The 24,363-nt window shown below is 36.6% G+C and overlaps 1 protein-coding gene across 1 annotated transcript in view; it reads left to right on the top strand.

The window, feature by feature from the left end:
• The first annotated feature begins 1,651 nt into the window (after positions 1 to 1,651).
• Positions 1,652 to 24,363, top strand: part of uxs1 (UDP-glucuronate decarboxylase 1) — a 33,716-nt gene continuing 11,004 nt past the window's right edge. Inside the window, 10 exon segments of the mRNA XM_032529279.1 lie at positions 1,652 to 2,656; positions 7,723 to 7,750; positions 10,358 to 10,406; positions 12,624 to 12,667; positions 14,611 to 14,648; positions 14,651 to 14,667; positions 15,945 to 16,125; positions 19,268 to 19,373; positions 20,546 to 20,602; positions 20,986 to 21,096. Of these exon segments, the coding sequence (XP_032385170.1) occupies positions 2,566 to 2,656; positions 7,723 to 7,750; positions 10,358 to 10,406; positions 12,624 to 12,667; positions 14,611 to 14,648; positions 14,651 to 14,667; positions 15,945 to 16,125; positions 19,268 to 19,373; positions 20,546 to 20,602; positions 20,986 to 21,028 (654 nt within the window). The 5' untranslated portion in view covers positions 1,652 to 2,565 and the 3' untranslated portion in view covers positions 21,029 to 21,096.

The raw sequence follows: 24,363 nt of genomic DNA, 5'->3' as shown, positions 1-24,363 counted from the left end.
CCCAATAACGAGCCATCATTTATTTATTTAATTTTCAACATCATATGGTGCACAGTGGAAGAGCCTGAATGTGGCACCTGTCATCAGAATCAGAATCCGCTTTATTTGCCAGGTATGAGGACACATATGAGGAATTTTTCTTTGGAACATCGTTGCTCACAATGCGCTTACACGTACAAAACAACCAAACAATTTATACACACTAATCTATACATACTCTAAACAGAAACACTATAGAGGCAATAGTGCAATAAGTGCATTGAGGAGTGCAATGTATGCAGGAGTGAATTGTGATAGATATTGTTTTAAATGTGGAGCATAGTGCAAAAGATGCTGGAATAAATAGCATTATGTTGTTATATTACGATATGAAAAGTATAAATAGCTCTGGAATAGAGAAAGAAAATGATGAATAAATAATAAGTGAGAAATGAGAATGAGAATAATGAGTAAACATAAATAAATAATAAGTGAGAAATGAGAATGAGAATGATGAATAAATACTAAATAAGTTGAATAATAAGTGGAACCAGTGAAGAGGTGCTGTTTAGAGACAGTGTTACTGGGTTATTGACCAGAATTGAACCTGACACTGTGGGGAAGAAGTCAGCTGTTCATCAGAGAGATGGCTTGTGGGTAGAAACTGTTCCTGAATCTGTTGGTGTTGGCGTACAGGGCTCTGTAGCGCCTACCAGAGGGGAGAAGCTGGAACAGGATGTGTTTCCGGGGTGAGATGGGTCTGCAGTGATGTTCCTGCCCGTTTCCTGACTCTGGAAGAATAGAAGTCAATTAACGGAGGGCAGGTTGGCACCAATGATCTTTTCTGCAGTCCTAACTGTCAGGTTTAGAAATACAGTATGTGTCTCCCTCATAAACATTTATGATAAAAGCTTGATCCACATTTTGACACAACAAATACAACACGTGTTGAAACATGAATATATTGTTTTCAAAATAAAACAAAAACTTTAATATAACATACATATTTACAATTTCTTTCTTTCTTTTCCTTTTTTTAAATTCTCAAAAGTTAATATTTTACCATCTCATTGAAATTAAACATAAAAAGAGATTAAAGGAATGAAAACCTTGGCTAAGGGATAACACATGTCATTGAGGTGAGTCCCGTTCTCTAACCCTGGGGTCTTCAATGTTTTTTAAGCCAAGGACCCCTTAACTGAAAGAAAGATGGAGGAGCTTTTATACTTAGCTTTTTTTTGCATAGAAAACCGAGGTTTTAAAATAGCCTACTTATTATTGGCGTGATTTTATAAATCATGTTGTAATGTTAAACATACATGTGGCACAGTGAATCCTTAGGATTAACTGTATCTAGGGACGACCTTAGTGACTTCCTAGGCCAGTAAGCAGTGGGGATTTATATTTGCTAATAATATATTGGATTTGTGTTATTTAAAAAAAAAAAAAAAAAATATATATATATATATATATATATATATATATATATATATATATATATATATATATATATATATAATAATTGTGATGCCCCTGCATTGACTTTGAGGACCCCCCCCCCAACAACATTACAGCGCCAAACAGGTTACAGTGGTTGAAGTGGGAAAATCAATAAGGTGTCAACCATGGTAGTTTGCTGCACTGTGGAAAGTTTCGTGTGATGGAATGAATGAGCCATTGTGTCAGTGTTCCGAATAAATTATCCTGCAACTTCAAAGCTACGCCTTATAAAGTATAGTAAATATTTGGCACAATAGAATACTGTTTCATTAGTCTATTAATGGCAACAGTCTTAGTAAGCTCATACAAGTAAAATAAACGACTAAAACGAGCGTCACGCAGTCTCTGCAAGAAAAGTCAGGCTGCTAAATCGAGCAAAGACTAATCGCTCATCTGCTATTCCTCGGCCCAACTGAGAAGAGCAAACTCCGGCACGTATGCATCTCTACGTCGTTAAAATTAACAGCTTTTTTTATTTTGCCGGTAGTTACCTGAATATAAACGTGAGGCAGGATTCGAGTCTGTTGTTCATAAGCGGCAGCTATGAACGGAAGAAATATACGCTATCAGTTTATTAGCTTGCTAGCTAGCTGTAGCTGATTGCTAATGTGGTGCTAACGCACTAGCATTTGGCTTCACAGTATTATTTGCTGCAGTTTGTAACGTTTCTTTAAGATATCCAGTTACGTAAATCATTATGTGTTGTGGCTAATATACCTGTTTACTTAGTCGGTGGACAAATGTCGCTGATAAATAAGTTTATATGTAGTTGTGAGTGTTGACACTACACAGTGTAGCCTGGTAACTTAACGTTACTGTTTGCTACCTATGTGTACAGTTACCCTGCTAGCCACGTAAACTGCTCCTGCTTGGTGTTGACGTAGCAACAGCCGCTTGCCTGTCCTGTCAAGCTAGTTCTAATTTATATAAATTAGGAGCACCAAGTCATTGACAGTCTGCCCAATAAACCAAGACACAAAGCAAGATTCGAACTCCACCGAGGACATGTAAAATTGTGACTCAAAATGCTGTAGCTGGACTTGGACGTGTGGCTCGTTGGGTTCCTGGTCCTGTTGCTTTGAGCGGATGATGAAGCGGGTCGTCTGGCTGATATCAGGATTAAACAGAAGAATGATGAAGCTACTTTTTGCCCTCGCTTTGATCGCCTACATTGCCTGTAAGTGTACTGATTTGTGTAATTGAACGTATATCACCTGTTAAATTGGTATCATTATTTTTGTAACTTTATTGCCAACCAAACTGTAAACTGGTGTGAGTAGTTTAAACTGACACCACTAACTGTTTGGTGGCCAAGCCCCAACAATGTACCTTGGAAGATGACCCTATAACCCTTACCCTAGGCTACTGGGTGTTCGTACATCAAAAAACCTAAATCCTCCTTCTGGATACGTGTTGAAGCAGTCAACATACAATACACATTAGTTGCATTTCAGGATGATGTACCATCACATTTTAAAGTTGTTCCATTATCATTAGAAAGAGGGGCAGTTTAATGTGATGAAGTGGTAAAGGGAATTTACTTCCAGAAAGCAGAAAGCTTTGACATTTATTGTTGAGAGACAATTACATCAAGTAATTTATCAACAGAAAATTAATTGCCAACAATTTTGCTATGGTTTGATTTATTTCCTAAGAAATAATACCAAACAATTTTTGGTTTCTATTCATCATATGTGATGATTTTCTGCCTTTTATAGACTACCACTGTAAATTAAATATGTATTGTGACTTTCAAGATGTAACTTCTGTCTCTGGGAATTTTTAATGAACTCATGATTTTCTGATATTTGAAAAAGTAAACAATTAATTGAAATATAATTAACGGATCAATCAATATTGAAAGTAATTGTTTATGCATTTCCCAAACATATCAAGTGTCAAAGAGTTACCTGTTTTAATTTTTGTTTGGCTTGTAGTGGCAGAAATGTTAGTTTGGTCTGCTTTGCTCTACTGAGTTGTTTTGAATATTGTGTTGCATAATGAACATGGTGTGTCTGTAAAACTCATGATGTCAGGCGACACGGCGGCAATACATTTTACCGTGTTGATTTATATTCATAGAACCAGTTTTATTGATTGGATTTGGCAGCAAAAGCAGGTCGTATTTGATAAGAAGCTGAGCTCATCTGTTAATTTTATTTGATTCTCAGAGGTAATTAGTAATGCTTTGTCAGGTTGAAGTGGCATTTTAACTGTGATAGTGTGTCTGACTATTAAGCATGATTTGTTGTTGTCAACATTGCCTTTGCTAAGTCTAGGAGTCAAGACAAAGCAAATTCAAGTCTGAGTTAGAACCAAATGGACTTGAGACAGATTCAAGACAAAACTGAGTCCTACATCAAGACCAAGATTTAAACTAGTATTTAACCAGCATCTACTGAGTAATTTATTATTGTTTAATTTTAGTTTGTTCTGAACAGTTAACTATGATATAACCTCAATAATCAATTATAAAAGTCCCCTGGCTTTAAACTAGGGCTGCAGCTATCAATTATTCTTGTAATCGAGTATTCTACCAATTATTCCATTGATTAATCGGATAAGAAATACTTTTGTTTTATTGAAGAGCAATAATATATAAAAGTTTGGTTTAATTTTCAGAAAGAGCAACATTTCTGTTGCCTACATTGCTTACAATATAATCTCTAAAAAAACTAAACATTAAGTGCCATATGACATTGTTTTTACAGAAAACATTTTCTGAAATGCAATAACAACCTCAAAGCAAACATTAAACACACATAAACATTACCTTAAGTTGTGCAACTTTACTATTAGAATTCAAGTTTCAACCTGAGACTGATGATCTCTGTGAAGAGAGAGAGAGAGAGAGAGAGAGAGGTGAGAGATGGTGGTCAGCGTTTTTTTCCGAAGGGATAGTCAATAAGTTGGTGATCACCACTACGTTTTCTTGTCTTTGATTTTGGTAGTTGTTGTGTTTGGTGTAGTTTCATCGTCCATACGCCTCAAGTTAGACTTTGTTTTCTGTTGAGATGCTGAAGCATGGACGTTGTGCTATTATTGTGGTAAGCTATTTGGATTTTGCAGTGTCTCTTCTCTTAGCCCCTTACGCGCTTTCTTAATTTTGTAATCAGTCTTCATCATGGATGTGTTAAGAGAATAGTGTTCATGTATGGATGCATGTGTCACAAGCAGCGTCAGCCCGGTGTGCCACAGTAATAATCCTCCATGCGGAAACACCGTGAGCAATACGTTGGTAAGAATAATTAAACAAAGCTTGGAGGCGAATCATTTTGCATTGGGGATTTTTAGTAATCAAATTATTGACCTTTAGTCACCTGTCAGGAGCGTCATATAACCTTTCACCCTCTAGTTACTCGTAACTCCAAACACAGTCACACAGATGATACGTTCAGGAGTAATTGTAAATCATACAGTGTCACAGAAAAAATATTTGTAACCGTAATACTGCTTTTTTTGCCACACAGCATCATTTTGTAATTATTTACATGCCACTTTTTAACACAGTAAAACAGCAGAGATCTTTTTTAATTATACATTTCAATTTCAATCCAGCTTAATGTTACTACAATGTGCTGGTTGACAAATAGCTAATGTTAATGCTAATGCTTGGCGGGTAAGGCTGTAACGATATGCGATATGAAACCAAAAGCACAACACTCTGATCCACAAACCTGTGTTGCGTTGTGAGAAGACAGAATCGCGTCACACCCTTTCCAACTCCCAGAGTTATCCTTCCATTCCAGATCACAAGATCACATCGCAAGTTGCTCCCTTTTTCTGCTTCTGGAGAGCTATGTGACACATGAAACTATATTGATGAGGACCGGCAAGATAAATCGGTCGCCCAAGAGTATACTAGGCAGACGCACAGCTGACAACCTGCAGGTGTAAACGGGCTCGGACATACACGCCGCGAGCTGCTGTGGACTTGTGTCAGTCCCGCAAGTGGTGTCAGGAAAGTGGCTGCGTGTGTCCGACAATGCACAGAACATCAACATCGGTACAAGCCTACAGCTGCCCGCAGACACTGAATGCGGAAAGTCTGACAAAGCCTCCATACAGGTGAACTGAGACTCAGTTTCCTGTGCTTTCTTTTGGAAGGCTGGCTAACAGAACTCGCACCTTACTAGCGAACTATTAGCCTGACTTGGACTTGGACCTGGTCTGCGATGCACTTGTAGCTTTCTAGCTCTGCCTCAACAACACCTTAAACTTACCATCTTACTTAATATCAACCAACCTAGTTCAAAATCGAGAGATCATGGAAAAAGAAAATGACGGGAGGCAAGCAAGAAGGGGACGGCTTGTCACTATTAAAGAAAAAAACGATGATAAACATACCAAAGGAGGAACTTAACGACGCAGTTGCCACGGCGCTGAAATAGGGTGGAGTGCCCTCAACCTGATGATACAGACCGCTGTAAAGGAAGCCATTAATAGCATCTTAATCCTGCAATTAGCAGAACTAAAAACTCAAATAAAGCATGCAGAGGTTACCATGGGTATATTGGCCAAAGCTGTGGATGGTTTTTAAAAGGCTATTCAAAATAACACGTCTCCACCAACAAGTTAGCAATCTCGCCTCTAAACTGACCCAGATGGAAAACCACAGCCGACTGTCTATCCTCAGACAGGTGGGGCTAAAGGAGGATGTGGAAGGATCCAATCCCGCCGGCTTTCTCACTACAAATCTACCTAAGTGGATAACAGCGTTGCATGGCCAACCTGTCCGCATAGAGCGAGCCCACAGACTTTACAGCGCATAGAAGGATGCTAACAAAAACCATCCACGTACATTGATGTTCAAGCTACTGAACTATCGCCTACCTATCTAACGATCACCAGGCGATTCTGAAGGGATTCAGGGCCCAAAAGATTAAGCATGATGACCACAACCTGCTGTTCTTTCCGGACTAAAGCAACGATACAACCATTTTTTTGCCACAAACCTTGAAATTTTGACAAATTCTTGTAAACATAACTGCTGGTTAAACTAACTACTGGAGCCTTTATGGATGTATTATAAAACCCAAACAAACCAACGTAGCTGCTTAATGTGCACGTGAATGACACAATCTTTATGTTCACATCTTCATTCTTGATGCTGGTTGTATTCTGGCTCTCATGAACCCTGACATAGGACTAGGTGTAAATTAATTACATTTGCACAATGATATGGCATTAGGCCTAGGCCTAATTTGTTAGGAATACCAGTTGTACCATAAAATAGGATAGGAAATAGTATTGTTTTATTACAATTCTATACAACAATATTGGATAGTGTAATAAAACACAGCAGTTGCTAATGATATGCGAGTTGAAAAGCTACTTTGCGACCTTCAAATACCATTGAATTACTCCCCATTTACATAATTTTCCGCGTAACCAGAATGCTTATGGTGTGTGTTGTTGCAATCCTCTCTATGAGAGTCTGGTGGTTTGTATGTGTGTACATAGTTGTGTTGCGTATTTCACAATTTGTTTCTGATACAGTACAACGAGATGCTCTTACTGCGTGCATTCCTCTTACTTTGTGTTTGTCTTTTTATTTGTGTTTTTTTCTACTGCACTGTATTTTAGGTGTTACGTTAATTAGATGGCCAACTTGAATATTATCAGCTGGAATGTTTAAAGGTTTAAACTCGGCCATTTAGTGCACTCGCTGTCTAGAATCTTTTCCGACAAAAACAGGTGTCTGTTGCATTGATTCAGGAAACACACCTGACAGAAAAAAAACGAACACTACAAAGTTAAAGCTCACTTGTGAGCACCTTCCAAGTCAAGAGGTGTGTCAATCCTTGCAGAAAGAAAATTATAATATTTAGTGGTGGACAACGGCAAGGATAATGATGGTAGATTTGTGTATATGTATTAATTAATAAATTAATTAATAATTTTGTGTGAAGATTAAATTGCGGTAAGTAAATAGGAAATACCTACTTGTGAAAGACAGGGTATTACTTGGTTGGATTTTCATACTAATCCATTTGAAAATAGACAGATTTGTTTACAAATCAATCAATTGCAATCCACTCATAAGACCGTACAGTCGTAGGAATTGAAAAAAGAGAAAATATCTGCTGGAGCTTCTTTTCCTTGATTGTGTCTCTCTTTGGCAGTTTTGTGTTTTGGCTTTATTAGACTGATATCTCTGAACGTGATACACTGCACCATACATGCACTTCATATTAATAATGCTCCCATTTTTGTGACAAGTTTTGTCTTTCTCTCTTTCAGCTGTCTGGGGAACATATACGAACATGAGGTATAGTCATTTATTTCTCTAAAACCTAACTACTGAGGAACAACAATCTGAATGATGCATGAGACTTTTACCCCTCTAATCTTCCATGTCAGAGGCTCAGTCATGTTTAAAGGTGGATTATTGGCTTCTTAGAACATGAAACATGAGGTGGTCAGATGTAATGCGAGAAAAGTAGATGAACAGCCGTTATGTGGTTTTTTTCCTAATTATTTAATGTATGTCTTATTAGATTACGTGTATATATACAAAACTTATTTTTTTTTGTCCTTTTGGCCGTTTTTGTGTTTTTTTTCTGCACTCTTGCCTAAATTCTAAGTTGCTTCAACCTCATAAAGTGAAAATGTTCATGCCATGTGACCTTTAATTCAGCATTCTTAGCACACAATGTGGGTTCTCTCCAGTGAACTGCAATTTAGGAGGATTGTACAATTATAAAAACCTATATCCTCTTTATACAATCCTCCTTATTTAAATAGTCTTAGTTCACTGGACCAGTAACTTTATAGTTGAGGCTACTGTACATATTATATGTTCATGAAACTACAGGGAGAGGACACCTCAGTGGTTTTTGACCTTATATTTTGCCGGGGGGAAATAACTGATGAATACTCATTGTTTACATTGTGCATTAATTGATCACTTTGATCACCATTTTTTGTTAGATTTCAGACTCTCCTTTCTTTAGTGTCTTTTCTATGTCCATATACAGGCCTACAAAGAAGTAAAGCAGATAATATGTAAAGGAGGAAACTCTCTCTGTAAAAGGAAAAAAAACATGGCAGATAATAGCGGACCGACTGAATGATATATCTAAAAATATACATTTATGAACTAAATGCTCTTAAATGAAACCATTCAAGATGGACAAAGGAACTGTTGTACACTTTGCCTGAAAAGTGAACAGTGGAGGTTAATGTTACTTAGGTAATTTATATTTTAGCCCATACGAGAGAGAGGGAGAGACAGCGTAAGAGAGAGAGAGATTTACTCTTCAAAGGCCTATTATAGCATTGTAGATTAGTGGTTGTAATTGGTCTTCGTGGTAAATTTCCTGCAAAACATTTGGCTGTATAAGTATTTTGCTCACTTTTAACTGTTCATTTGTGCAGATGATTAGCCTAACTCCTTGAATGGTATGATTATTACGGTTTCAATTCAGAGAAGTGGTCAGTAAATGTATATTTTTAGGCTGCTTACGGCTTCAGACGGTCTGCGATCGTCTCCCACGCTTTCTCTTACAGCGACCATGTTTTTTTTGTTTGTTTTTTTAAATAATGTGTTTCACGTTATCATACTTCCATAAGAAGCTGAAGCTCACTTTGTATAAATTATGCATAATACGTATTCTCCATTTTAGCATCAGTAAATCTGGGATCGACCTTGTGGTCTGTTAAAGAAAGCCGTGACAACGCATTTGTCTGAATTACTTCAACCTGGCTCGACCTAGTCGCTCCTCCTCAGCCTGGCTTGGCTTTCGTGAAGTGCACCAAGCTAGAATGCACAGATTAGACTAGGTCAAGCCTCGCTTGATTGGTTATCCTGGATTTATAATTTTTACTTTTGAGCAGTACATCAACTCTGCTGATTTTACTAATAGGACTTTGCTGAAATTTAAGGTAGTTGTGTGACTTGAGACAATTCAGTTCATCACCATGTAGTAATGTAAACTGATGTCATGAAAACGTCTGTATAGGTTTTGACACATACTGTAGACTAAATTGTAACATATGCCTATAGTGGACAACATGAAAGGCTGACTTTCCTGGAGATTCACTGGTGCAAGCCAGTCTCCTCCATTTGGTACGACTTGCTGACAGAACTGATTTGCACTTAGACATAATGCAAAGTTATTGTGAATGCACAAATGCTACTTACTGGGCAAAATCTTAATTTTACTGTAATGGATTTTCTCCGGTCATAAAACATGAAATATTGAAAAGTAATTTTACGCTCAATTATTGAGTCATTTTATAGATGGACTAAACCCATTCTATCCTGAAGTGACACAGAGTCTTCTTACTCCGTATCTGGCGCTGTGATAAGTGCAAGCTATCGGCAGCAGACTGGACTGTAATTGTTGCATACACATTTATGTACGTTATGTAGCACAAAACGGCTTCTCTCTCAGTGATATTGATTTGGCGTTGGGATGGGAAAAAGTAGCAGAATTAGTTGATCCGGATCAGAGATGAAAGTGGCACTGCATTTATTTATTTAATGAAGGTTCAAATTATTGTCAAGACAAATGTATAGGTAAGATGCCAAAACCACATACGTGAGTCAATTTTTCTGTCTTTATATAAATAATTTCTAACTAATGAGTGTTCTATGTCTACAAATCCAAGCTCTATCTTTTCCCTTCGTATTGTAATGATGTGAGACTATACAGTGCTGCTCATGCTTAAGTTGACTGAAAAGAGGAATACAAAAAAATCATCTTTTGGAAATTTTATCCTAATGCCTTAATTAAAAAATAGGAAAAATGCTGTCAATAATGGGTGGGGGTGGTGCGCCACGTGTCACTAAATAAAAGCATTCTTCAAGTCCAACTATTTTTTGGGGCTTTGTGATAATTGTTGCCTTGGCTTTGTCTTTCTCTCATCATAGATCAATACAAGAACACGGAGAAATGAAGATTGAGCAGAGGATTGATGAAGTGAGTTTAACATGTGGTCAAACACCTTGTATTTTACAGGTCAAAGGAGCTCTGCTGTACAGTATGTTATCAGCTAGTGTTTCTCTTTTTCATGCAAATATTACACGTTTAATAAACACTAATTTGCAATCTTTAGATACTATAGCCAAATCTAGATTCTTGAACGGGCCCTGAAAAATCTGGTGCAGCCGGGTCTGAATTGTGTTGCTTAAATTTTAGCCTAACCATAACATATTTTATACCTTTTGATTTCTACACTTAAACACAAATTTGACAAAGATATTAGGGAAGTGCCAACAATAATGTCCAAGTTGTTTATAGATATTTCCCTTCTGTGAGGAAAAAGTGAATGCTCCTGAATCGGGAATTGTGAAACACTTAAAGATTGAAAAAACTGCACCACGGTGTCTTACTTTAGACCGCAAGCAAGTGTGCACGTTAAATGGCTGTAGGATAGTTTTGAGATTAAAATGATGGTAATTCGTACCCCTGGCATAATGCAGATCGCTCTTTATATTTGTTCATAATTGAGTTTGAAGTGAGTGTTCTGCAAATGGGGAACATAACTTTACGTACTGTTTACTTACCTTAGTCTCCCACAGTTGGGGAAAAAACTTTTAGGTTGCTTTCATAACTAAACTGTTTGATTTAATTAAAATGAACCTTAAAAGTACTGTTTATTGGAGCTGGTGTAAAAGCTGTCAATGAAACCCTGATGAGGACCGAATAACCAAACGGAGAGCACTTGAAAAGCCACGTTTTGGAGCGGTTCATTTGTTGTGTGAAGGTAAAAGAACCAACCACAGGATTTTATGAAACAAGATATGTGATTTTAACACGATTTCAAAATCTAAACCACTAAAATCCGTCTGCTGATCGTAAACTGTTTGGAAGCAATCTTGATAATAATAATAATTGATCTGTATAAGGGGATGCATATATTGATGTAAATCATTTGGTAACCATAGTAACATACGTTTACGATCAATCAGAATTAAAAGTAGTTAAAACTGTGGTCTGTTGTGTCATAGCGATCCCACAGTAGAATTTGCAGGTAAGACTGGCCAATATATCGATATTATATCAAGAAGTATATGTAAGACTAGATCTCATCTTAAATTTTGGGTATCGTAAATTTCGAAATGACCGCAAGTATATGCGTGAATAATGCCAAACAGGCAGAGACAGGATGAAAAAGAGGCATCTTGTATAAGGATGGGTCTTCAGACCTGGTTCTATTAAAGGGTAACTGCTGTTTTTTTTTTTTTCTCAACCTGGACCCTATTTCGCTATGTTATTATGTATCAGTGAGTGATGGGAGCAACAATCTTTGAAATTGGTCCACTATTAAGCAAGATTGCTGCAGTCGGCAGCTGCAAAACAGGCTGCAATGCAAGTAATGGGGCAATTATCCAGCTTGTATTTACCTTCCAGGCTCAGATTAATGTCTGTGTCTGACAATATTATGGAAAGTATCCCTTCAGAGATAGACCTTTTAAAACCTCTTTGAGACATTTTTGTTTAACCAGAAACAGATTTATCAGTTACTTAAAAACATAGCAAAATAGGGTTGAAAAAACAGTAGTTGCCCTTTTAATAGAACTTGAGTCGAATAGGTTTTCTATTTTTCATCCTATCTCTGTCTGTTTGTCTTTAATTTTAACATGCAGTTGATCTACAGTCTATTATTAACATCAGAGAACATAAATACACATAACCGCTTTCAAGTGCTGCATGACTTGCTGCCAGTCACCATTAGATTTCATCAAGTGGGTCCTGATGATGTGTTGAAGACGCAGGTTGACATATGTCATTACTGTTCAATGACTTACCTGACAACAAAAAACAAATATAAGTAGGTTGCTCCTTGTAAACACTTTGTAGACTTCTACTGTGCTCTCTTAAAAATATAGTTTGTTAGTATTGCAGTCTTTATTCACATACATTTTTTCATTCTGTCTGTTTAGTCTGACTATGGAGTGCTGTTTCTACTTGATTGCTGTAAGGTTATGAGTGTATATGTGGTCCGATGAAATGGAAATGGCTTAAATATCACCACGATACTCATCCCTCGCAGTGGGCTCAACCTTGTCTTGCACCTTTGAACAATGCTGGTGTGCAGGTTGTAGAATGCATACTGTAATTTGGCTCTTGATTTTCTTCTTGTGAAAAAAACAAAACAAAAAAAGCTTTATGCTCACTTCTCATTCTATTTAGGCTGTGGCTCCTCTCCGAGAGAAGATTCGTGATCTGGAACAAAGGTGTGTATCCCTTTTTATTAATGTACACATTTGTACACATATATGCACTCAAAGTTGGTAAGCAAAAATTGTCTAAGGACAGAAACTGACAAGTGGCATTTCTTTTCACTGTCGATATAAGCATATTTCTTTATTGCAATACCAACTCAATGCTTAGAGCACTGTTAGACCAGCTTGACGTCCATTAAAGAGCTGTACTGATTTGCGTAGCTTTCCCCCCTAGTTACCAGATATTTGATACTGTAAAATTAGAAGTCATGCGACTTCTTCATAGCAGGCTATCAATGAATGAAGCCATTATTGACTTTTCTGTTGCAGCTACTCATGGCGGATCAATTCTGCTGTCAGAGGTTAATTATTTGTGTAGGGTTTAAAACATGAATGCTAAGGTGACCGAAATGCAAAGCCACTAGTTTAGATTGCGACCATTGCCCTTTTTCTCTACTGGGTGCTACTTTTAATAAACCTGCATTTGCCAAAGAATTACAAGACCCTTTAATTAGGATGTACCCTATGTCGATTTGATCCAGCCACTGTGGAGGGCTGCAGATGGATTGCGTAGAGACAGGCTTATCGGTAAATGAAGCCCTTGATGTTCTGTTCTGCCGCTGCTCCTTATGATGTGCAATCTGTTTCAGATCTTTCTTTAGACATGTTTGACTTCTTGAATGACATTGAATATATGATGGAATTCATGAATATCTGATGAGGAATAACATGTTAATGCTATCATGATTTTAAGGACAAGTTTTCCTAATTACAACTTGGAGGTTATTTCGGCTTTTGGTTTGGCCTGTGTTTCAATCAGGTATAATGACATTGTACTCAAAAGTAATTGCTGATGTCTGAGAACGAAAATAAAATAAAGCTATTAAGGTTGTAGATTAAAAATCGCCCACACATTTAAGCTTTGAAAATCTAGATCTTTATGTTAAAGAAAGGTACAGTAAGACACCATATACAGTGGTGCTAAAAAGTTTACATACACATGCTTAAGTTGACTAAAAAGAGGAATAAAAAAATCAGTTTTTGGAAATTTATTTTAATACCTAAATTAAAAAATGAGGTAAAATCCAACCTTTAAGGACACCAATTTCTTTGTGAATGAATAACGTATTGTAAATAAATAAATGTTCTTATTTAAAATACAGGGGTCATAAGTATACATACCCCTATGTTAAATTCCCATAGAGGCAGGCAGATTTTTATTATTAAAGGCCAGTATTTCCTGGGATTCAGGATATTATGCATCCGATAAAGTTCCCTTGGCCTTTAGAATTAAAATAGCCCCACATCATCACATACTCTTCACCATGCTTAGAGATAGGCATGGTTTTATTTCAGTTAGACTAATCCTGGTTTGATTGCATTGAGAGATGATTTTATAGAAAGTATCCCCTGCCTATCTCTAAGCATGGTGAAGAGTATGTGAGGATGTGGGGCTATTTTAATTCTAAAGGCCAAGGGAACTTTATCAGGATGCATAATATCCTGAATCCAGGAAATAACTGGCCTTTAATAATAAAAATTGCCTGCCTCTATGGGAATTTAACATAGGGGTATGTATACTTATGACCCCCGTATTTTAAATAAGAACATTTATTTTTTTACAATACGTTATTCTTTCACAAAGAAAAGGGTGTCCTTAAAGGTTGGATTTTACCTCATTTTTAATTTATTTTAAAATAATTTCCAAACATTTTTTTTTTATTCCTCTTTTTAGTCAACAAGCTGTGTATTAAACTTTTAGCCCCAAAACCCCCAGTGTCTGCTAAAAAGGAAGCAAGTTTCTCTAAAAGCTTTACTATTGATGTTTATGGGGCAGGCTTTTAAAATTTTTTGAAAGCATTATTTATTTTTGAAAAACGGTTTTTTACATTTACTAATATATTGTTTTTTGCTTCACTCCTAAAGTTTTTTCTTTCTTTCCCTCCCCCTTTTTTTTTTTCTAAAAATCCCCCCGTGAAATTCCTGTCAGAAAAGGTGGGAAGAGAATTTTGGTATAAACAACACAAATTTTTAAACAACAATCACATTAATATTATACTTATTATATTTTCTTATATTTATACCCCTTTTTCATGGCTGTTTGAAGAATAAAAATTTAAACCTTTGTCACTTTTCTTTTAGCCAAAAAAAAAAAGTTTTTTAAGGAATCAATGTCTTTAGGGCTTTTCCCCTTTGTTTAACGAAAATTTTCAAAATCTCTCAGGATTGATACGATTTTTCACAAACTTAAAGGTTCCGGGGGGTGAACCTAGACTTGTCCCCGACTTTTTTATCAGCCACCCTAAAAGGGATATTTTTGGGTTTTAATGAAAACCTCAATTTTGGGGGATACACCCAGAGCCATACACGACTGGCACTTTGTCTTGGGTTTAACCATGGTTCCTAAAAAGGGTATTGATTTACTCTTTTTTGCTCATTGGGAACATGGAATTTGCTAAAATAAAGAAAAAGTTAGACAACATTAGCCCAACAGGTATAAATAAACCCCCAGGTTCCAACATATTTAAAGAAATAAAGGCAAACTGTAAAGTTATTATTCAAACCTTTAAACTACTAAGAACTACCACAACACAAATGAAAGCAGCGTTAAAATGTCTGGTCAGATTTGTAATCTTGTTCACTTATTCTTTGATCATATTGCCCCTTATTTAAATGACTTAAAGACCCTTTCAATATATATATTAGCATCTTTAGTTAAATTGAAAAAAGGTTTTGTAGAAAAACGTTTACAAGTATTCTTCAGCTATCAGTGCTGAAACATTGGTAGTGTATCAAACAATTTTTCTTTAATTTCCTTTATAAATAGGTTGTATACATTTTTATTTGATTATTTTTTCTTTGTGTGCAATAGTCTCCAATTTTGTTTATATTTGTATGGCTTGTTGTTAGCTTTTCTAGTAGTCACTCACACATAAAGCTTTTTTTTGAATTGCTTCTCTCTCTCTCTCTCTCTCCTCTCCTCTCCTCTCTCTCTCTCTCTCTCTCTCTCTCTCCTCACTCACTCACACCACACACACACACACACCCCACACACACACACCACACACACACACACCACAACACACACACACACACATCTTTATCACTCGAACATCTTTCCATTAGTGCGTGCATGCATGGTACTGGGCCTATGTGTAATGTGTATAACAACATCATGAAAACAACGCAATTTCCAAAGTCAGTGTTTTATTGCTCATTTCTGAATTTACCCTCAGAAAAACTAAATATTGTTTACTGATGTAATCGTACATGTTTATTCTTCCACTAGATCACTGGTGGGGCTGGTTTTGTTGGTTCCCACCTGACTGACAAGCTGATGATGGATGGCCATGAGGTGACAGTGGTGGACAACTTCTTCACAGGAAGGAAAAGGAATGTGGAGCACTGGATTGGCCACGAAAACTTTGAGCTCATCAATCATGATGTGGTGGAGCCTCTCTATATTGAGGGTGAGCAACCGAGTACATGTGGGAGGTGATGAATTGGTTTTCCGGGGAACTGATTATTTGTGAGCCAGTTTGTCCTGGGGATCACAAATAATTATTGTTATAATATTGGTACCATAATATCAAAAAATTATCAGTCTGTATCTTCTGCTTTCACTTTGCTTGTTTGTGCATAGCTTTGCAGCAATAGATACTATAAACAAGACCAAAGGTATTGTAAAAAATATACTAGCTGTCAAATTAGTGTGCCTCATGCCAGGAAGAAACAATATGTCACCATTGAAAAATCAATATTAATTCACAATAGGAAGTATGTATAGTATAGTTATTATTGTAGTAAACATGCACTTTGAGTCAAGTAAAAGTAAAAAAAAAAAAAAAAAGATGTCAAGTACACAGCAAGTTACTTGCTTACTTTGTTTTGCTAAAAAGTTGTTTAAAGTCAAATAAAAGAGATTGATTATTTCTTAGCCAAAATAAAATGATGATCAAACACTGTGGAAAAATGTAAATACAATTGAGATAAATGAAGATAAAAGAATTGTGGAGCTCTCTAGGGAGACATACATTATTAGTGTTCCGCTCAGCCGAAGCTAAATGGGATTTCAGGGTAATCCTGCATTAAAGTTAGCAGGTTACTCGCTGCTTTCTGCAGTAATTGTAGGAGCTTTCTATCTTTACTCTCCTCCCTGTTACCTTGCATTCGGAGATGGTTGCGCCCGGAAACAACAACCGCTAAAGTAAGTCATTCAAAACCTTTCTTTTTAGTAAACTCTGTGTACACAAACAATGTTTTCAATGCTCAAGTTCATGTGTAGAGACCCTGCTGAAAAATTGTTTTGAGCATTTTTTTCATGCTGGACAAGCTAAATCCTCCCCAAAACAGAAAATTACTATGGCATACCATACAAAATATCATTAAAAACCATCAGAAAAGCTTACACTACTTAAGATCATTTAAAAGAAGTGGGCATCAAAGATGACAAGGGCTGCAAATAGAGTGTAACATGACAACAACATTCTTGCAACACTACAAATATAGCCTAGCTTAGAAAGTTAGGTGAACAAATGGACACAGGTGGAGCTTACAGCTAAAAAACTTGGCTTTGACACTGTTTCCATTTCTTAATTTATCTTCAGTGGACATCAGCCTATTCTTCTGAGATGGTAAACAAACAGTATGATTTCCATGTGGGTGCTCACAATTGCCTGTGGGCACATGAGCTCCCGAGCACCAAAAGAAATCTGCGCATAAGATGCTAGGAATAGCCAAATGTTTTTTGATGAGGTGTATTAGGTACAGTATATACTGTAAAGCCTGATCTGTTCCTTGTGTTTTGTTTGTTTGCTTAACAACCTTTTTGTTTTTAGAACAGAAGTGACAGAGTAGGCATTGGCAGACGAAAAGAGTCAGCTGTGATTGACATAGAAGAAGATAACCTACGAACTGCAAAGGTTGCATTGAATATTTGTATTGCATTAAATCAGAATTATGCATAGGGTTACACAGGCATCAGATGACTATCTCTGACAATATATGACTCAACACAACAGCATAATAAAACTCTACCTGTATTCCTGTTTGTTGTAGTAAAATAATTTTCCAGCATTAAGTGCCATACATCTCAGTCTGTGATGTTGTTATGCAAATGTTAAAACATGGGGAGATTACAGGTTTTCAGTTTATTTATTGAAGAAGTAAAGTAGACTCCACGAAAATTACTTGGCTTCCCTGTCGAGTCCCTAACTTTTAGATATGTCCTTGAATTTTGTAGAAAAGAAAATAAGGTAGAAAAGAAAAGTTGAAAATGGAATTCACTTAAAGCTTTAGTGCGTCACTTTTCTATATTAATGAACATCCATAAATTCAAGCCATTGCCAAATTGATACAAGCTAATTAAGACCATCAGCGCCACAAAACTCTGTCTGTATTTCTCAGAATGGCTATGTTCAGAAATTGGTGTCGCCCGGCAATTCTCGCACGCAGAAAATCAAGTAAAGTTAATTACTTCTTTTATAAAGTTGTCTACTTTGGCTACTTAAAAATGTGTGAAGGAGAGGTGTGAGTGGTGCGTGATCCAAAGGCTTGTGTCATGCGTAAGCATCAACAGTTTTGTTGTCCTTACTTTTAATTCCTCATGGGGGCGAAATAAACTACGCACTATAGCTTTGAAAAACAATTTTTACATGAAAAGCTTTGAAATTTTTTTTTTTACATGAAAATCTGACATCAGTGTCTCTGTATTTAAGGAGGAAATAAAGTATTACAATGAATAGAGAAATGCTGAAAGAGACAATCAAACAAGCTCTGAAGGTGAAAATATGGATCAATAGATCAAACCATCAATGGATGCTTACATTCAGCTTGAGAAGAAGAAAGATGTGGGGTGGTTTAGATAATGGGAAAAATTGTGGGAGAAAATCTTATTGAGAACATAATGGGCAATCAGACCTTCTTGTAAAGCTCTTTTTTAAGTGCATGACCCGTATTGTCAGACCTAAGCCATTTGCACATACAATTATTTTAAATACTAAATATTAGCTACTGTGGTCAGTAATTCATATTCTTTGTATTTGTGTTCATTGGTCTCTAAATCCACTTTATCTATCTATCTATCTATCTATCTATCTATCTATCTATCTATCTATCTATCTATCTATCTATCTATCTATCTATCTATCTATCTATCTATCTATCTATCTATCTTTTTATCCCTGTTTTTGTTTATTGTTTTTCAATCACTATACAGCACTTTGACTTGCATTTTGTTATGTTTGAAATGTTCTATATAGATAAAGCTTGATTGAGAAATTAATATTGATTCAAAAAACACTGATAAATTAGCAAGTGAGTGGGTCACCTTGTACACATTATCTTTGTGAGTCATGTGTCTACCAGGAGAACAGGTTGCAATTCCAGTTCTCTTGAGCCAAATCAAAGTATAGATATAATTTGCTTCCCTCAGCGGTTGACATTTTTGTCTGACTATACTATACTCTCCTTTAGTTTGAAACTATCATATTTGCTAAATATGGCTGGCTATCAGTAAAGGCTTTACTGTTCCTAAAAACTTGCAAAATTTTGAAGACAGAAATAGTTCAGTTGTTTCAAGGTGAAATGATTTGTTTCTCCTGCTCTTTACAGTGGATCAGATCTATCACCTGGCATCTCCAGCCTCCCCTCCCAACTACATGTACAATCCCATCAAAACACTCAAGACCAATACCATTGGCACTCTTAACATGCTCGGTAAGTACCAAGGCTTCATATTAAGACTTTTTTTGCAACCAATTCAGTTCAGACGTCCAAGTCTGATCATTTATAATGCACCAAGAAAATAAAGTTTTATAAACCACAATATACTGTAAATCTAGTTTCAAGTTGATGAAAAGTGTCTTAGGAAATTTGTGTTAGAGATGTGTGAAAATGTGTTTTTTATCAATGGTTTGATAGATAAATAAATGGATGGATGGATGAATGGATAGATATTTATTGATCCCAAAAATTGGGAAATTACAGTGTTACAGCAGTACACGTACATTAGTCACACAACACATACTACGATACTACGAAAAAATATACATACATACAATATACATGAAATAATAATAATAATAATAATTATAATAATAATAATAATAATAATCGGAATAAAATCTAAGAACAAATATTTAAATATGTACAGGATGGGGAAACAAAATGGGCAACTGCTTAAATAATATGCTAAACGTATGCTAAAATGTAAATAAACCAATTGTGCAGGTTGCCTTTAGTGCAATATTGTGGTGTCTAAAAGTCTCATGTAGCACCCAGTGATGACATGTTAAAGAGTTTTATTGCCTGTGGTAGGAATGATTCCTGTAGCGGTCCGTGCGGCATTGAAACTGTCGGAGCCTCTTAGAGAAGCTGCTCCTCTGTTGGACCAAGGGGGGGTGGAGAGGGTGGATAGGGTGGTGGGGGATCAAGATAGAAACAGTTGCTCAGGGACCGCTCTCCCCCACAGCTTCAAACGTGTCCTTTGCGCCGACCCGGGGCCCACCCTTTCCTGATCATTTTGTGTTTTTTCCCCCTGGGGTGTGCGAAAAAGGAAAAAAAAAAACAACATTTCCCAGACCAATTCTACTTCATTATTTTTTCAATTTTACCTTTCCCAAACCCCCTTAAAACCATACAGTAAATGATTTTTCAAAATCCAGGTTGTTATTTGCCCTTTGGGTTAGATGCTTTTCAAAGACTTTTCTAACTGTTTTAAAGGGGAGGAAAAGGGATGGAGCACTTTTGTTTTTGCACCCTTTAATTTAAAGGGGAAATCAACGGTGGCTCCAGCCCCTTTTCGTTTAAACATTTGGAGAGGCACAGATTCAAGTTTGCCTGGAACATGTCAAAGAACCCTCTTAAGTTTCACGTGTTTTTGTTTGGGGTTTGGGCCCAAAGTGTGGGCGCCAGACTTTCCCTGGCTTCTACTTTGAGGTTATGGAGGAAGGAAGATGCCCCCACTAATTTTGAATTTTTTGGTTTTGTTAGCTTTCAATTTATTTGGGATGGAGGATGAACGACGTGTGGTGTGTGTGAACATATGTACGCATGTGTAGTAGTATGTATTTGCGTTTATTTCCAAATTAGCATTTCGACACTCTTTTCTTGGAATTTGAGGAAGTCATTGCCCTTCTTTCTGAGTTTTTTTGGGGTTTAAAGCAATTGGTAAGTCCAGCCAGTACGCAGGTTAATTTCCATTCAAATGCAATTTTAGTGGTTAATGCAGCAGAAAATTGAAGGGCATTAATGAATATGTGCTGTAAGAGGGAAGCATGTTTTAGTCCAATCCCTTTGCATTTAAATTTTTGAAAATTTTGTTTTTTCAGACCCAGAGGTCCCCCACAAAAGAGGAGTACTGGGGGCACGTGAACCCCATTGGCCTGTGCATGCAGGGAGAGGGGAAGGGTAGCAGAGCCCCTGTGTTTTGCCTACTAAAAAGGGTTTAAAAAAAAGTAATATGCTTTTGATGATGGGTTAATGCACTTTTAGTTTATGTGACTTTTTAAAGGTCCCTGCCCATGCTGTTTTTTTGGATGGTTTTTAAAAAGGCCTTTGGCCCCTAATACCATGACTAAAGCCCTTTTTTTCCTGCTTGGGCAAAATTTAAGCCATAGAGCCAGTCCCACAATTAAACTTCCTTAGGTGTCATTTTGGTCGTAGTATGGGGCCCCCCCCAATAGTGGCCTTGACAAATCCCAACCAGGGTGGGCCAAATTTTTTGGGGGCAAAGCAGAGGAAGGGGGGGGAACCCTTTCCCCCTCATAGTTAGCCACCCCACTTTTTCTTTTCTCAAAAACAGGCAGGATACCGGGCTCGGTTTACATATCGCCATTTTAGCCCTGGGGGACCAAGGCAGGTTTGGGGGAACTTAAGAAACCTTGGAGCGAACAATCTGCAAAATGTGCCTTTAGATTCCCAAAATAATGAAATTCAAAAAATGAAAATAATAGAATAATTTTTTTTAATTCATGGTGGTTATGGGTTTTTTTGATAATAAAGAATTTAATGGCTTGTTCAAATGTCCAAATTCTTTTATGTGAAAAGAACAGAATTTGCAGTTAGAAAAATAAAAAAAGTTTTTTTTTCAGGGTAATTAAATAGGGTATTTAACCCTGATGTTTGTTATGTGATAGGATTTTTGAGAAGATACGTGTTGCCCCCCTTTGTAAGGTAACAGTACTTTTTAAATTTGTATAAAGGTTTTTCATGAAAATTTTTTAAAAATAGTGATGTTTAGACTTTTTAGTCTTTTTGCCCCGTGCATCAACATTTTCGTCTTTGGGTTGTCCCCACATTTTGTGGACACCCCTTCAGGAATGCCCTTTAAGGAATTTCTTTTTAAATTGGGCAAAACTCCACTGGACCAAAAGGGTGAAGTTCAAATTTGGTGGTCAAAGGTTAACGCCACTGCCCAAATCAAAGTTTTTGGCCATACATAAACTCAATATTTTTGGCACACTTAAAACTTTACCAAAATTGTTTGAAAAGGGACATTTTATCCCCCAAAAGTAAAAAAGGCAAAATTTATGTAAAATAAATTTTTTGCCAAAACGCTTTTTGGCCATCATTCAGACTACTTCAGGGGCAGAAGGGGAAATTGTCAGACAGAAAGGGGTAACCCTAAACTTGAAAATTGGGAAGTATGATTTTTGCTGGGGGGTTGAAGATGTGTGGAAGGTCAAGCCCCGAAAACATTTTTTACCTTTTTTTTTTATTTTAAAATTTCCCCAAAGCCTTCAAATTTTTTTTTTATTATTATTATATTATATTTGAGTCAGAAAAGACACGGATGAAAACGCAACTGTAGTTTGGGAAGGCTAGAAACCCTTTTCACACGCATAAGTCGCAACCTTTTTTCGAAATGTGATGTAGCCTTGAGGGGCAGAATGATGACCCCTTGCTTTCTTCAGGCAGGTGAATTTATTATCTTCCCCGCTTGTCCTCCCCCCTGTAATTTTTTTATCACATAGGAGAAATTTGGAATGAACATTTTCAATTCCAAATGCAGTTTTTGTGCACAGTATAAATATCATTTTTTTTCATATATTGCCCAGTATTTAATCAAAAATTAAAACATTTTAAAAAAGTATCAAAAGGCGTATGTTTGTTGTCATGCAATTTAAACATACTGCCAAAAAGAAGTCCAGATGAGTCCGAATTTTTTTGTACTTTAAAATCTTTACTGACTTTTTTGCTTTCCTTCACAAAACACATTTTTTTTGTCTCTTTTTTTTTTTTTTACCGGTTAAGAGTGGGCGTCCAGAGGGGTAAATGGACAGTAAGTATGTGAGAGCCCCCGTACATGAAAATGAATGACTTTAAAGGGAAGGGGGTTTTTTTAGGGGATTTTAAAGCCCGTAAGGGCCCTTGATGCAAACCACAAAGCATAGGGTAAAAATGACAAAAAGGAGGCCCTTCTGTTTTTGGCAAAAAATAGGATTTAGTTCTGGAAAAAAATTTAGGGCATTGTCATTGAATAGCTTTAAAATGGTTTATTGGTAATCAAAATAGGTGTTAATCTTCTTAAAGGAATTCTGGTAAATTTTCAACATGTAGCTCGGTTTTTGGAATTTGGATTGCTGTCATTAGCCAAAAAACCCAAAAGAAAATGGTGCGGGGCCAAACCGTTTTTTATCCAGGGCAGGTTAGTCCCCAAAAAAGGGGCTTAAAGGGCAAAAAAAAACATGTTTTTAGCCTCTAAACATTTTAAAAAAATGTCTTTAAAGTCCCGGGCCCGGGGCCGGGTGACCCCTTCCCAAAAAGAGAACCAGCAAATCTAAACGAAAGTAGATGTGCAAAAAGCCTAAAAGTTGTTAATCCAACTTTTTTTTTATTTTTTTCCGGTAAAGTTCACATTATTGGGTTTGTCGTTCTCTTTTAAATTTCCAATTTTTTCCAAAAATTTTTTTTTTTTTTTCCACACAAAAAAAAATTTCCCTTTTGTTTTTTCCCTTAAAAAATTTTTGTAAAAACCAGCCGGGAAAACCGGGCCCCAAAGGGGATCAGGAGAGCACGGCTGTTGCATTTATAAAAAGTTCATGAGCCCACGGTTACTTGTTCCCGGGACCTTTTCGCTGCAAAAATACTTTTGGGAACTTTTGACTTCCTCTCCTACGCCACTGGGGGGTCGGGTTTACGCAGTTTTACATTGTCATTACTAAGGGATGGTTTAACAACTTTATGCCTTTTCGGGTCAAATTAGCAGAAAATTTGCGGGTTTTCCCTCGGAAGAAAAACTCCACAGGGTACACTTAAAAATTTAAATTTTGGGGAAGGTTTAGGGAAAAAAACATTTTTTAAACTTGCCCTGTAAAAGCCTTTTGGGTGAAAATCTAGCGGGGGAGGAAACAGGGAGTGGGCCCGAAACTGATTGTTTTTTTTTTTTCTTGCTACTGACGGGCACCCCAAAGTTCCCAAAACCAACAGGAAGTAGAAAAAAGGCTTTGTTGTTTTTTGAATTTGTTTGGCCCCCTTTTGGTTTGGGGAACCTTTTTTAACTTTTATTTTATTACTACTAGTAAGTAGGTATTTTTTTAAAATTTACACAAAACCTTCCAAGAATAACCTCCTTTGGGTTGCCCCACCCGGGGGGGTCCTTGTTTTTCCCCGAAACTAAAATTTTTTTTTGGGGGTTTGGGGGACCAATCAATTCATTTTAAAGAGAAAAATCGCAAAATTTTTCCCTGTTTTTTATTTTCTGGGCC

The sequence above is a fragment of the Etheostoma spectabile genome, chromosome 11 (assembly GCF_008692095.1).
Source record: "Etheostoma spectabile isolate EspeVRDwgs_2016 chromosome 11, UIUC_Espe_1.0, whole genome shotgun sequence".
NCBI classification, from domain to species: Eukaryota; Metazoa; Chordata; class Actinopteri; order Perciformes; family Percidae; genus Etheostoma; species Etheostoma spectabile.
The sequence above is the reverse complement of the archived record's forward strand: the minus strand, read 5'-3'. Positions and strand labels throughout refer to the sequence as shown.